Genomic DNA, 15,380 nt, shown 5'->3' with positions numbered 1-15,380 from the left:
TCTGTAGGACTACGAAGAACACTAATCACGTTTACCTTCTCTGAGTCTGTAGGACTACGAAGAACACTAATCACGTTTACCTTCTCTGAGTCTGTAGGACTACGAAGAACACTAATCACGTTTTATATGTTTCTGTCGTGCACCAACACGTACTCTTTCTTTCTTCCTACAGTCGGACGTGGCGTTAATGTATGATGGTGTGAAAGTGGTATTAGATACGTACAACCGACTCTTCACACAGAATTCTAATCTTTTCCGAAACAATTTCAGAAGAGGACAGATCTACAACAACGGAACCAAAGGTATTTTATGTGACAACCGTCCCATAATTCCATGGGAACACGGAGAGAGAATTGCGGCCGAACTTAAGAAGGTGTGAACACAATTACTATCTGATTAATATGGAAGTTTGGGGATAAAGTTTTCTTGTAAATTTACAAATGTATTTGAATTTAATGATCATTGACAACATTTTCTTCATACAAATGATCTTGCAATGATATGTGCTGGTAAAAAAAATTAATTTAGAAATAAAAATTTGCTCTTAACTTTAAAATTATGGGTCATTACTGTTCTTCGTAATCCTACAGACTCAGAGAAGGTATTGACATGCTGGTGCACGACAGAAACATATCTGGAGACATTTTCAGATACCTGCTAAATGAACTTTGCTGCTTGAAAAATAATCACTTTTTAACAATAAAACGTATTTTGATTGTTTTAGGATGCATAATTAACTTCACTGCATGGGGATATTGAAAATACCTCTCAATATTGTTATCTTATAAAAGAAAGCAACATATTATTATTGCTATATATATGAAATCATATAAGTAGAGAACGGTATGTATGTTATTGTATTTATATTTATAATGTATTTATTGTCGAATATACAGAATATAATATCTATGGTTACAACAGTCAGGGAAGAGTAGCCCAAGAGTTAGTGACGAATGCTATTTTCTAGTGGCCTTCCCTCTACTTTATTACTTCAAAATTAAAGAAGGCTAGCAACAACGAAAGCTCTCTTTAATTTTCATATAAATGTCTGAAATTTAATTTTCCTGAGGCATATGCTGTTATTGTGTATATAGAGACAATCTTTCTTCTAGTAACTAAAATTAAAAAGAAAAACATATCGTATTCTTAAGGCTAAAACAACAACATATTCAATAATTACTGTAAAATTTTAATTTCAAAGAAAGTGATAAAACCTTGGTCATTAAGAAAGTCCTACGATATATACAGATACTTTTCAAAAGGGTTAAGTAGTATTTTCTTAAGATTATGCAGCTCCTTGAACTGTAGTCAAATCATTTTATGCTTTTTGAAAGTCGTTATACTGTTTGTTTGTAATGAAGCACAAAGCTACACAATGGGCTATCTGTGCTCTGCCCACCACAGGTATCGAAACCAGGATTCTAGCGTTGTAAGTACCGCTGTACCACTGGGGGCTCGTTATACTGATGACGTAAAATTGTATTGATTGCATTAGATATTTTGATAATAAAGGATGTATATAGTTATCTAACATTAAATGAGTTCATGAAAAAAGTACACTTGACTAGTTTCAAACAGTATTAATTTTCTTAAGTGAATTTTATTTTTATCCTTTAAAAATGTAAAAGTATTGTGAACACTAATATATATATATATATATTTGATTTTCTTAAACTGATACCATTAACCAATTTTTCATGCGTTTGACACACATTGAATCGTGTTTTTTGTGAAATACTTGATCCTATGAATAGACAAATCAAATGGTGCCTATTTTTCTTCTTAGGAGAATTTCGATATTGTTTCAGTGATAAATATGTTTTTTTTATTCGAAGTTGTTCAAAACCTTAGTTACGGTTTTCTTATTTCTATGGTAACCTTACCTCTATTCTAAATAGTTTTTATAGAAACATGCTGATAGTTTTCGATTTATTCTATTCTTAGTTATAATAACCTGTCTTCCGATTCTCAGTAGAGTTTACAAAATGTAATTACTTTCGTTCTTCCTACTTCTAATAATGTTTGTTTGTTTGTTTTCAATTTCGCGCAAAGCTACACGAGGGCTATCTGCGCTATCCGTCCCTAATTTAACAGTGTAAGACTAGAGGGAAGGCAGTTAGTCAAACCCACCCACCCACCTACTCTTTTCACCAACGAACCTTCTAATAATAATAAACAGGCCTCCAGTTCTAAGTAGGTTTAGCAGAAACATGTTTACAGTTTTCTTAATTATTAAACTTTTAATTATTATATCCTAGCTTTTGATTCTAAAAGGCAGTTCAGGAATAGTAAATATGAAAGCTAAGCACCAGAAATACAAGGCCAGTCTGCGTCGATGAACTGTTTACTCAGAGTAAACCGAGACACGTCAGTTTTAATGTTTATTTCATTCACATTCCTAATTATTGGGAAGAAGTACATCAGATGATAAAAGTGGTATCAGATGTTTTAAGGAAGGTGCTCAAATCCTACTTTAACATACATGTATCTTCTCATGTTAAGTTAGTTTAGTTAAATAGTGATGTTTCCGTGATATAAATTTAACCAAACCTCGATATAAAATATTTTGTTTGCTAATTTTTTTTTTTATCTCTTGACTTTGATTTGGCCCACAATAAAAACCTATAGTAGGTAAGAAAACAAAACTTGAAGAAAAATAGCTGAAGAAACACTGATGAAGCCATCAAAGCCAACACTAAATAAATATCCAGAAACCTCTTTATCTGTGTTAATATGATATTCACCTCATTTGACTAAAAAAGATAATTTCACGCCACCTACATAATTGTTCTCCCCACATCACGAGTCTGTAACGTTTTCTGAAATTCAAACTACCTTAATGAATGTATCTGTTACCTGATGATGACCGGATATTATGGGTTAAAACCTTTTAATTATTAAAATCAAAATTTATATAATGTACTGGTAAAAACGTACTTAGAATTGGATGTCACGCTGTTATAGCTAAGAATGGATGAAATGAGATAACAGTAAAATAGTTTTTGAAAGTATCCATATAAAGACAAGGCAAAATTGTTCATTCTTGTCAAAATTAGTTATAATTTAATACGTAGAAAGATGATCTCCTTTGGTTAGCAACGTGGAAACATATTTCAATAATATGAGTTTGTACAAAGAGCGTATAGACTATATCAGTTCATCTTTGTTATAATAATAACTGTGGTCATAATACTTATTACATATCTAAAACGATACAAGTAAGCAACTTTGTTCTATAGCAGACTTAAAGAGCCCTTTATGTAAACGATTGAGTTATTACCATCACTGTTGATTTATTTAACATACTTGGACAAAATATATTATATATATACGTGAGGTTTGTGTTTGTTTTTTTAATTAGATTTTTCACAATATACCTCAGCCAAACTTAGCTCATTCTCGTTACCAGTAGAATATTTTTTCTACAGTTGCTGCTCTGTCCAGAAGTATAAAGACTCTTTAAATAACTGTACAAAAAATAAAGAAAACACATAAGAAGTCAATCCAAAAATAAATATATAAAACGATTTATAAGCAAAGTAAGAAAGAAAGAGATTGAAGAGATCAAAGAAGTTAGACCATTCTAACAAAACAATTATAAGCTCTGATTTACTTAAACAGAACACTTACAGATAAATAGTTTGTACCCGCTCCTGGCCAAACATCCGAGTCCAGAAACTTCCACTTTTTTAGGAGTTTTCTGTATTCAGAATTCTGTGTTTGTAGCATTCGAAATCCTGTGATGTTTATTGCTCCAAATTCCGGCGTGTCTGTGTTGAAAAATTCGTCCATAACCTGTAGGATTTCTCTCATAAATCATAGTGTTTCTCTTTTTTGTTTCTGCATTTAATGCTTAATTATCTACCTCATATTTCAAACTGTGCGGTCAAGATAAGAAACTTAAAATACAAATCACAATACGCAGTTTTATATCAATATTTTAAGAGAGAGAACTCAAGATGTCATTTTTCAGTTACCTATGATTTTGGCAAAGATTAAGCACAAACAATTTTTAGTAAGGTATTGGAAAACACTACTCCAAGAACAAGCAGTTGAAATATGTTGACTGTGTGAGCTGCAACAATAAATTTTAAATATATTGATTTTAAACTTTTCTTATAGACATATTAAGAGGATTTCATGAAAGAAAAGGACATTGCTGGACTGTTATTTACTTTCAGAAAATAATTTGAGGACTCCTAAAGTTGAGTTTCATATGTTATTATTGTAAGAGAGGGTGATCAGCTAATTACAAGGCATGTACCAACACTATAATAATACCATAGCAATTAATAAGCAATCTGTTTCACCATTAGTTTGTATTAATCATACTAACATAGTAATACAGTAATTACTTTATCCAGAATGATCAGTTATACTTCAATACTAACAAAACATTACATTTAAAGTTAACAGACAACTCTCAAAAAGTACCACATAAATATCGTGATTTATCGAACATTGCACACATTTGTTGATATTTACCATGCAAAAACCAAAAACTGGTAAAAAAATATCAACAGTCACCAGATTCGTATTAATAATGACAAGGAGGCCCACGTTTCAGATTTTATCGGCCATAAATCAACAACAGAAATCAAATATCTGATTCCTACCCCTAGTCTCACTGAAGTGCATATTTCAAATTGATAATCATAAGATCACATATGGAGTTGTGCCACGGAAGGTCAAACTCTAACCATAGCAAAGACAGTTACACAAACCTAGGTTTGAGGTGCATGGTCAGAATGTGGCACATTCAGGTAATTAGGCTCAGAGGTTTATAAAGTATTAAAATAAAATCCCCCTACATAAGGACGCACAAAGGCATTGTACTGCAGCTTCTGCCAAATATCCAGTTGATAAACAGTTTAATTTGGTCCTATTTTATGAAGCGTGTCACCAAAATACCAAGGCCGCTGCCAGATTGTATGCCGAAGTGTTCACACATGAATATCTTCCTTCACACCAGTTGACAGGAAGTGTGTGTCAGCAGCCGCATACTACATGCTTATTCAAGTATAGGCAAAGAGCGAGTGGAAAAGGAACAGCAGCTAATATTTATAAAAAAAATAAAAAAGTCGCCATATTGGCTAGGCTACAGTTTGGAGGCACTTCCAAAAAAGCTAAAGATTGTTTGCCATCATTTCCTAATATTATCAGGCGGTTTATCTCATCTGTTGTTGTTTTGGAGCGATTTTGATATGTTTTGATTTGACATATTTCATTTCGTATTCCATATAAAATTTGCAATTGACAGACTTTGTCTCTCATACTTGTTAATAATAGTTTTGAAGCTTATATCATCTCAAAACTCTCAGCCGCTTCTGCTTTCGTGTATACCGACTCTTCGCAATTCTAGCTAAGATTTTAATAGTATAAGCCATAAAGAATAACGTAAATAAGTTTATACTTTAAGAAACACCTTAATGACATCTATCTGTAGGCACATTTTCTTCTTTCGTCTCCAAGAGATACATCTTTCACAATATTTCATTTCAAACATAAAGTAAATTCTAATTTACCTAATTTGCCTAGAGACAGCACTTCAAAGCCGAAACTTTTCATTTATAAAGTATTCAAAAATGTATATTTCTGCTTTTGAGTTTTGCATCAAAAATATTCAGCTTAAAACACCTGTGCACAAAATTCGCCTTTGAAGTCCAGGACGATGTAAAGTTTTATTATTCTAGCTCATAATGCTCTTTCCAAAAAAAATGTTATTGAGTGTAATAATAGTAAATTTTCAAAATACTTTTATTTAATTAATTACTTATTTTCATCTATATGAAGTTCTATAACTGCTAATAATGTGTTAACCATTTCAGCCTACCTTTATTATCACTAGTTGGGCGCTGGTCAGTTGAATTGATGAAGGAAATCAGTGCAATAATATAAAAAGACCAAGTAATAGCTAATATTTCTCTCTATGACATTGAGACCGGATATAAGTTATATCCAAAGGGTACATCATGACCTTATGCCTCTTTTTACCTCATAATAAAACACTAAATCCACTCACCATTAGCTCATTTTCTGTTCTGACAGAGAACCTCCAGAATATAATATAACATTTTATTCTCCATGAAGATTTATTCTAGTCAACAAACGAGAAAAGAGCACGATTTAAACTCTTTATTTTTTTAAATTTCTGTAACAAAACGACTGTTTGAGACGACAAATTGAACTATGTAATTCGAACACAGGTATTGAATAATTTCATCCACTTATCTATAGAAATGTTAATAACTAATTCTACAGTTACGCTAGTTTATATTTTTTATCCGGTTTGGTTTGGATGAAGCTTAATTGTGAACTTGCTGTTGAACAAAATAATTCCACTTACCAAGCTGGTGAGGAGGTAATGATAATTCCGACGGCCCATATGGATGTCATGTACATGATTATAGATGATAGTTTTTGCCGTAGCAGCGCTGCAGTCTAAAACAACACGTTTGACACTTTGTCTGTCCTCAGTTTCTATAGACCGGAGGAAATTATTAGCATCAGAAGCATTAGCGATACTCTTCACAACTCGTATGTCCAACTGATAACTCTCCGTAGTTAGGCGAAAAATATATTGCAGCTTCAGAAGACCTAAAACACGTTAAACATGTAAGTAAGTATCTTTCTTAATTATTTGAGATATTAAACTCTATGTGATGCTACTAATAGGAAATTCGGTTCATATCATAGAGATTTTCTTGTTTTTATAAACAATATATAACCTTTTAAAATATATATTGGTCCAATACTAACCTTAAGATTCCTAAAAAATAATGTTTCAATAGAAGATTGAAGTTATGGTAACGCAATGGTTTGTTGTTGTTTTTAGATAACAAATAGTAGAAAAGTTTTTCAGTTCATAACTTAGCCTTGTTATTGGCATTTGTTTCGAACAATTATTTGAAAATTATATAAAACATAAACATTCTTTGAAGTATTTTCCACTTTGCGATATCCACACTATTTTTTTAATGATATGCATTAAAAAAGCAAACAAACTTTCCAAAAGTTATGTTCATCGATTTTTGAGATCTAATGCAATTTTGGATAAAACACCTTTAAATATGTTTTGATATAAAAATTGATTATAACGTCTTCAATTTTGATTAGTAACATAATAAGTAAAATTTGTATCTGGTTTTAAATTATAATTTCTTACGTAAGATGGCAGGACCATCGCAGAGTTTGGTTTGTGTTACACTGCTGCAACCCTTCATGTGCTCAAAGTTGTGTATTTGTAAATACATAACATATATTAACTTCACGAAAACTTGTGTGTTTCTGACATTACTTGAAATATGCCTGCTCTTGGAACAAATAACGTGAAAGAGTCCAAACTTAAAACATAAACTGACGTATGAGATTCTGCAAAAGTACAACATAAAGTAATGTTTTTTTTGTTTTTTTAAGTAAAACGCCATATTGTAGCATAACCATAGGCAAGCGCCTCCTTACAGTTTTTCTACTTACTACATGTATAAGTGTCTTCTGTTCCAATTTAACAAACTTAAAAATGCATAAATTATAGATAAATTCCGCATTTTTAATGCTATGGGACTGAATTCAGTCATTTCGCTGTTATGTAATATTTCAATACAATTTTCAATTTTACAGAAACACAACTGTTTTTCGTTCTCTTCGAGCAGAGCTACTCAATGGGCTATCTGCATTCTAATCACCGCAGGAATCGAACCACGAATGTTATCATTGTAAATCCGTAAAATTACCACTGACCTACCGGAGGACATTAAGAGACAGAGACAAATAAATAAATCAGATAACGTACGACACTCACGCAAAATACAATGGTGGAGGGGAAAACGGGAGAAAAGTATATCTTTATAAATGGCTCAATAACATTAGCATTCATTGAGTCAGTGCCAACTATCATTCCATACAATATTCACGCGTCTCCTGACTTGAATACTTAAACGCTGCTGTACGCTCCTTGCATCACAACTTCTTTCTGTAAAATGTTTATGAGATCGAAATTGGGAGGAAAAAATAAGGATATTCGTTTCGTGCAATACTCTATGTGTGGTGAGAACTATACGAATATACAAAGAAAATACGCTAATATTATTTGTTATATTTTTAACATCCAAAAATACTACTTATGCTATTTAATTATTCATCAAACGTCAAAGGGCAAATATATTAACAAACTGCTTAACTTCCTTAATTTAAATTATCAACAAAAGCTGTTAGAATTCGTAAGAAGCAATTTATTAGAGTGTATTATAAAACTTAGTAATTTTATACGATCTCAGTTATACATGTATCTATTTCATAAACTAATTGGTGAGTTGAAATATATTTTGTCCCCCAGTGGCACAGCGGCAAGTCTGTGGACTTATAACGCTAAAAACTTGATTTCAATGCTCGTGGTAAACACAGTACAGGTGGCCCATTGTGTAGCTTAGCGATTTTAACGAGCTTTGTATTTATTTACAATATAATCAACTTTCATGCACCCTGAAATAATATAGTAAAGAATTTTTCAATCGTAAAATACCAAAATGTTTGAATATCTCCACTTTCACCATTGTAACCTAAGTCATTTTACTTGATAAAAACATGTATTGCCTATATAAGTGCAACAGTTCTTCTTTACATGGGTAAGCACGGAATAAATGCATCTCTGAATGTCCATTTTACTTTTTTCCAAAGCAGTAACTCTTGTGTTAATATGATACGTTTTTTATGGCTTTTCTACAAAGTAGAATATTATATAAATTCCTACATTAATTTTACACACAGAAATACAACAAATACTAGAAATAAACGATCTTATAACACCAAAATGTTGTTTTTATTTAATTAGACACTCAACGTTTCGCTTTACAGCTTCTTCAGGAGTGTTCATTAAAACACAAACCGAAACTACAGAACTTAAATAATAAGAAATACAACAAGTTTGGCTATTGTAATAGTATCTTAACGGTAAGCCCAGAGTATACAACAATGAACTTCAGAAATTAAATAATGAGAAATACAACAAAGTTTGGCTATTGTAATAGTATCTTAACGGTAACCCCAGAGTATACAACAATGAACTACAGAAATTAAATAATGAGAAATACAACAAAGTTTGGCTATTGTACTATTGTAATAGTATCTTAACGGTAAGCTCAGAGTATACAACAATGGATTACTATAAAATTTTTAATGAAAGATTTAAATAATGTAAACTAAAAATAAATAACCTTGCAAATTTTAACCTAAATGTTTCTACTACAAACCAGACAATTTCGTGTATTAAAATTGTTAATTACTTTGAACGTACGGTATTTTATTAACAAAATAATCTAGTGTTTCCCAATGTTTAGCATAAATATCTCGCTTATTTTTTATTTTTGCCATTTTCTCACGATAATTATAGTTTTCATTGCAACAGGTGACAAAGTGTGAGGGGAAAAAATGCAAAAATAGAAAAATTGAAGTTACGATAAAGCAATGATTTTTTTTTTCCAGTTCATAATTTTACCTAGTGATTGGTGTTCTTGTTTGAACAATTATTCGCAATATTAAAAACATTCGAAGCGTTTTCTACTTGGAGGTAAACGTGCTATTTCTTTAACGATAGACATTTCAATCGGAATATCAATAGACACAGCGTGATTAACAAACCCTTTTCTGCTTTCCAACCAAAATTAGATTGTTTGTTTGTTTGTTGAGTTTCGAGCAGAGATACTTTATAGCTATCTACGCTAGCCGTCTCTAATTTAGAAATGTTAGATAAAGGGAAAGCAGTTAATCAATACCACCTACTTGGGCTACTGTAATTGAATAGCGGAATTTACCGTCACATTATAATGTCCCTACGACTAAATGGTCGGTGAGTGGGTTCGAACTCGCGACCCAGAGACCCTAACAACCAGGTCATGCCCTAACAAAACTAGATATCATATAATTATTTCTCTGTGAAATACGTTTCTTATGAACACATTCTCTCATTCCAGATTTATTTAATACTAGCAGAGACCCTAACAACCAGATCATGCCCTAACAAAACTAGATATCATATTATTATTTCTCTGTGAAATACGTTTCTTATGAACACATTCTCTCATTCCAGATTTATTTAATACTAGCAGAGACCCGCAAAATATTTGGGTCCAAATTAATATTTTTATTACAACTGATATCTATAACTCCACTTGTCTCAGTCCTAACATTAGTAAAAGCCTATATTAAGTACGGCCTATATTCGATAAAGAAATAAATTAACACAGTAACTTGACTACGTTTTTTTAGTTCAGTTAGGACTAAACCTTACCGCACTTAATACTATAAATAAATAATCTTCTAATATTATTTTACGACCTAACGCTAGACCTATTTAAAACTTTGATAACCTTTTAATATGTTGTATAAAATGTCTACTAAAGTATATTTACGCCCTCTCTAGCGTAACTCGACGATTTAACATGTTGTATAAAATGTCTACTAAAGTATATTTACGCCCTCTCTAGCGTAACTCGACGATTTAACATGTTGTATAAAATGTCTACTAAAGTATATTTACGCCCTCTCTAGCGTAACTCGACGATTTAACAAATGTACGTTTTGAAAAGGTGCGATTTTTTTGTACATTTTAGACCAAATATATCTTTAATTTTCGATCAATCGTAGACTACTCGCTTCTAATTGATAGGAAGCCAAACTATTTCAATTACGTAACAAGTTGTTGTGACATCAGTGCGTGACAGACATACAGACACTGTGTTTTATAGTATTAGACTAGCGTATAGCCAGTCAAGAATGACGGGGCAAATACTATCACCCCCACCCCATAGAATACCCTAACCTCACATTTTATAGTTAATTGAAATATATAAATTTTGCGGAATCAAGCTTCACCAACAAAGAGTCAGAAAAGTGCTGTCGAGGCAGTCAAACGCCGGTAAATTCCTTTGTGAGCCAATCAAAATTAGGATCATTCATGAAATGGATTCGTGGCGAATTCATAGAATAATATTGGTAAAAATCAATTAGATTAACAATTTCTAATATATAGAGAAGCCTGTGTGTTTTGGTAACACTACGTCCCAACAATGGCTTTTATGCCATGTTGCTTAGCATCAAACGTATAACCTAATATTATTGTTATTCTATGTATTGAAAATATAAAATGAAAGGTCTAGACAACAAAACTGGAAAAATATTTGTTGATTTCTTAGTTTAGAGTCTCCGTTGACTAAAGAGGTTTGTTTTTTATTAAAAACGTTGGTGATATAATAGAAAATAGCTTAATTCAGAAACGATTGAAGTTTAAAATTGCATCGATATTTTTACTTTCATGGTACATTTGATGCACGTGGCTCTAGGCTAGGTGAGCCCACACTATGTCTTTACTTTAGGCTTATTATACCAACTCTTACTACACTTACAAGATTTCACGGCAAGGGCGCCCGCAGAAAAACAAATTAGGAGGGATCAAGTAACTCAAGTTTGAAAAAATTATGAAATCGAAATACAAATACCTTATGATTTTCCAATAACATAGAAGAATAATTTTACATATCTAGTTTTTTTTTCTTTTTGAAAATCCAGGGGGTTCAAGTGACCCCACCTTGCCCCTTCTTCCGGGCGCCCATGCTTCCCGGCATCCAATAACATAGAAGAAGAATTATACATATCTAGTATTTTTTCTTTTCGAAAATTCAGGGGGTTCAAGTGACCCCCTTGCTCCTTCTTGCGGGCGGCCATGTTTCCCGGCATCCAATAGCATAGAAGAATAATTTTACATATCTAGTATTTTTCTTTTTGAAAATCCAGGGGGGTTCAAGTGACCCTCCTTGCCCCTTCTTGCGGGCGCCCATGTTTCCCGGCATCCAATAACATAGAAGAAGAATTTTACATATCTAGTTTTTTTTTTTAAATCCAGGGGGGTTCAAGTGACTCTCCTTGCCCCTTCTTGCGGGCACTAATGTTTCCCGGCATCCCCCCTCACAGCTCCCTTTCACTCCCGTCACTAAAATTATAATGGGCAGAAGTAATCGAACTATTCTATCTGGATAAATGCATTTTGGCTTTTATGACTTCTCCTGTTTCGAGAGATCAAGCGTGACGTGACGCAACACACAATGGCTTTTCTAGAGGTTAGACTTATGTAACCGTGGGCTTAAGGCCCACATTTACAGGGCCGCTATAATGCACCCTCAATTCTTGAACTACTATTTTGCACTTTTTAAGCTTAATAATCATTGCCGCCATAATGCAAATTTAATTTCTTTAACAAATTCACAAACGGTAATTAGTACACATACTTATTTACATGCTCTGATGTAAATCAATGCCAAATTTGGGGTTCGCTTTCCCCGTATAAGTGTATTCGCGAAATACCCGGGTTCCGTAAGGGATTCGATGAAAATTTTAACTTTGTGCCGGGGCCGAGACGATTCGTTTGGCACCATTTGAAAGTTGATGACTCTAACAGTTTAGGAGAAAGAGTTTTCGGGAAATCCCCGCGTTCCTTAATGGGTGGGGTAAAACATTTTTACCTTTGTGCAAACCTCGAAGCAGAGATTATTCGTTTGGTACCATTAAAAAGTCGTTGCGACCAGAGGTTTAGGAGTAGTTACGTGACACACACACAGCCACTGAATTTTATTATATAGATGATCATAGGGCACTGATTCCCATTTTTATTTTTTGCTTTTTATATCAAACATATTCGAAAAGTAAATTACGTAAAATAACAACATAAGTTTGATTCCCAATTAAACATTATGTCTTATAACATTATGTGTATATTTACTTCTATTTCCGTGCATTGTAGACAATGCACAATAATTAATCACGAATTTAGTCTCTATTAAAAAGCTCCCCCAGTGGCACAGTGGTATGTCTGCAGACTTACAACGCTAGAATCCGGGTTTCGATACCCGTGGTGGGCAGAGCATAGATAGCCCCTTGTGTAGCTTTGTGCTTAATTACAAACAAACAAACTCTATTAAAGTGTATTCGAACGAGTTAACTTATTCGAATATTCGTGGTTCACGCTCCGTTGTTGCAAAAACTCTCTCCGAACATTAAGGCCATAGATGTGCTATAATAATAATGGTTATATCCCACTATTCTATCAAACAGGAGTAGTCCAAGAACTGGCAGTGTGTGTAGTAGCTCCCTTCCTTCTATTTAATCAGTTCAAAATTAAGGGCGACTAATCGAAGATAGCCCTATGTATAGCTTTACCGGAGCAAATTCTAAAGCTAACAACTAAATATGTATCCCTGATTTAGGAATGACTTATTTAATTATGTGCTTATTTATCCTAACAACGTCTTAAGAACTTGATTAAATTTAGCCTGATCCGACAGTAAACAGAACATTTCGCGTCCCAATATATAAAACTTGCGGTTATTTTTCAGTTGTTTCAGCATTTGTAATGGTAAAGCAGTTTCTCCGAATAATACGAATGAGATGTAATTTTTTATTCTAATTTATATTAGTTGTTGTTGTTGTTATCTAAATTACTGCTCCAAGTATGAATATTTTTCCAGATCTTTTCATACTTAGTAGATGCTCTAACAGATAAGTCACTATTCAAACGTCTACAGATTAGGTAGGAGACCTGAGCATACAAATTGTTATTAAAGTTTTTGCAATCTCAATAGGATACCTGAATATATACAAATTGTTACTGAGGTTTCTTTACACTAGATATAAAATCTGAACATTGAAATTGTTATCCATGTCTTTAAAAAGAACTATAGTGTTCTGAGTACGTTAAATTTCAAACATCCGTCTGTAAAGTAGACAGGTGCTCAAACATGTTTCTGTAAACTAGGTAGAAGCTCTAAAGTATAAATTATTACTCATATCCTAAATCAGGTTGGTTTCTCTGAACCTATAAAGTCTAGGTAGATGTTCTTATTTTGTCAAGTCTTCACAGGTTAGTGATATCCTCACAATATACAGATTATTATATAGGTTTATAATGACCAGGTAAATAGATACATTGATCATATAACTTATGACATACTAGTAAGTTGACGTAAGCTCTGATTAAGTAGCCGAAAGCCCATAGTTAAAACAAAACAGTATAATTTAATGATTACAACCTTCAATATGAAAATAATTTTTCCCCTTTTTCAGGTTTGTTTTTTCAGAATTTTCGCGCAAGCTACACAAAGGGCTAATTTACACGTAATTAGCCCTAATTTTGAGGTGATAGACGATAAGACTAGAGAGGAGGAACTAATCAAGAACATCTACAAACAGTTTTTGAGCTACGCTTCTCTGACCAAACAGTGGTATTCATCGTCGATTTTAAAGCCTACCCACGACCCAAGAGTTGGAAACGTTTTGGCAGCAAAGGGACGCGAACCACGAACTCTTGAGTTCAGAGTCCAAGCATGATAACCACTAGGTCACGCATGATCCTTTTCTTAAAAACAAATTTTAATGAACAATGCAAACTTATTCGTGAGTTAATATAGTGTTTCCATTTGTTTTCCTTTTCAAATGATCTTCGCTATCTGTACTTAACACAAGTCTTTTCTAAAGCTTTTCTGGAAAGACACTTTTAAGTTTACTTAAGAGTGGGCCCATCGAAATGTACGACATGCATTCTCCCTACAAATACAATAAATAAAGACCAGTAAAACAGCAAAACAAACCTCTTGTTTGTTTACATATTTCTCACCCACACTTCCGGATATTGTTTATTATATTTCATATTTTATTATGTTATAGAATAAACAATTCCGCACGAAGAACTAAGTTGAACCACAGTTTTAATACCTAAACATACCTAACATAACTTAAACATACCTTTATTTTAGTTGCATATAATTAAGAATTTACAATATAAACGTCTTTTAGAAAAAAGAAACAGAAACATCGCCGATTTAAGCAAGTAAACGTACGTTTAGATTTGCTATTTAATGCCAAATGATGTTCGCTTACTAAACCTTCAAGTCAGAAAAGTATGTTTTTAAGTATTCTTTGAAAGATTGTTTGGGCAGAATATTCTTGATGAAACTTTGTAGAATGGGCTGCCACTGCCTGTTGAAGAGACACAAGTGTAGAGGACGACGTTTCGAAAGTCTTCCGTGGTTATGCAAAGGATATGATATATTATAAGTAGTTCTGTGGATCATTGAGATGTGGTAGTGGTGTTGTGTATCATGTTATATGGGGATAGATATTCGTGGTGTTGTGTATCATGTTATATGGGGATAGGTATTTGTGGATCATGTTATATGGGGATAGGTATTTGTGGTGTTGTGTATCATGTTATATGGGGATAGGTATTTGTGTATCATGTTATATGGGGATAGGTATTTGTGGTGTTGGGTATCATGTTATATGGGGATAGGTATTTGTGTATCATGTTATATGGGGATAGGTATTTGTGGTGTTGG

General features: G+C 32.9%; 1 protein-coding gene across 1 annotated transcript in view; it reads right to left on the bottom strand.

Moving 5' to 3' along the window:
- The window catches only part of LOC106459613 (glutamate receptor 1-like), a gene marked incomplete at its 5' end in the record, with an annotated part of 33,924 nt that extends 27,327 nt beyond the window's left edge, over positions 1-6,597 (bottom strand). The window contains 2 exons of the mRNA XM_022386137.1: positions 3,614-3,795; positions 6,347-6,597. Of these exons, the coding sequence (XP_022241845.1) occupies positions 3,614-3,795; positions 6,347-6,597 (433 nt within the window). The remainder of the gene's footprint in view (positions 1-3,613; positions 3,796-6,346) is intronic.
- Positions 6,598-15,380: the final 8,783 nt, after the last annotated feature.

The sequence above is a fragment of the Limulus polyphemus genome, unplaced genomic scaffold (genome assembly GCF_000517525.1).
Source record: "Limulus polyphemus unplaced genomic scaffold, Limulus_polyphemus-2.1.2 Scaffold637, whole genome shotgun sequence".
Lineage (NCBI taxonomy): Eukaryota > Metazoa > Arthropoda > Merostomata > Xiphosura > Limulidae > Limulus > Limulus polyphemus.
The sequence above is the reverse complement of the archived record's forward strand: the minus strand, read 5'-3'. Positions and strand labels throughout refer to the sequence as shown.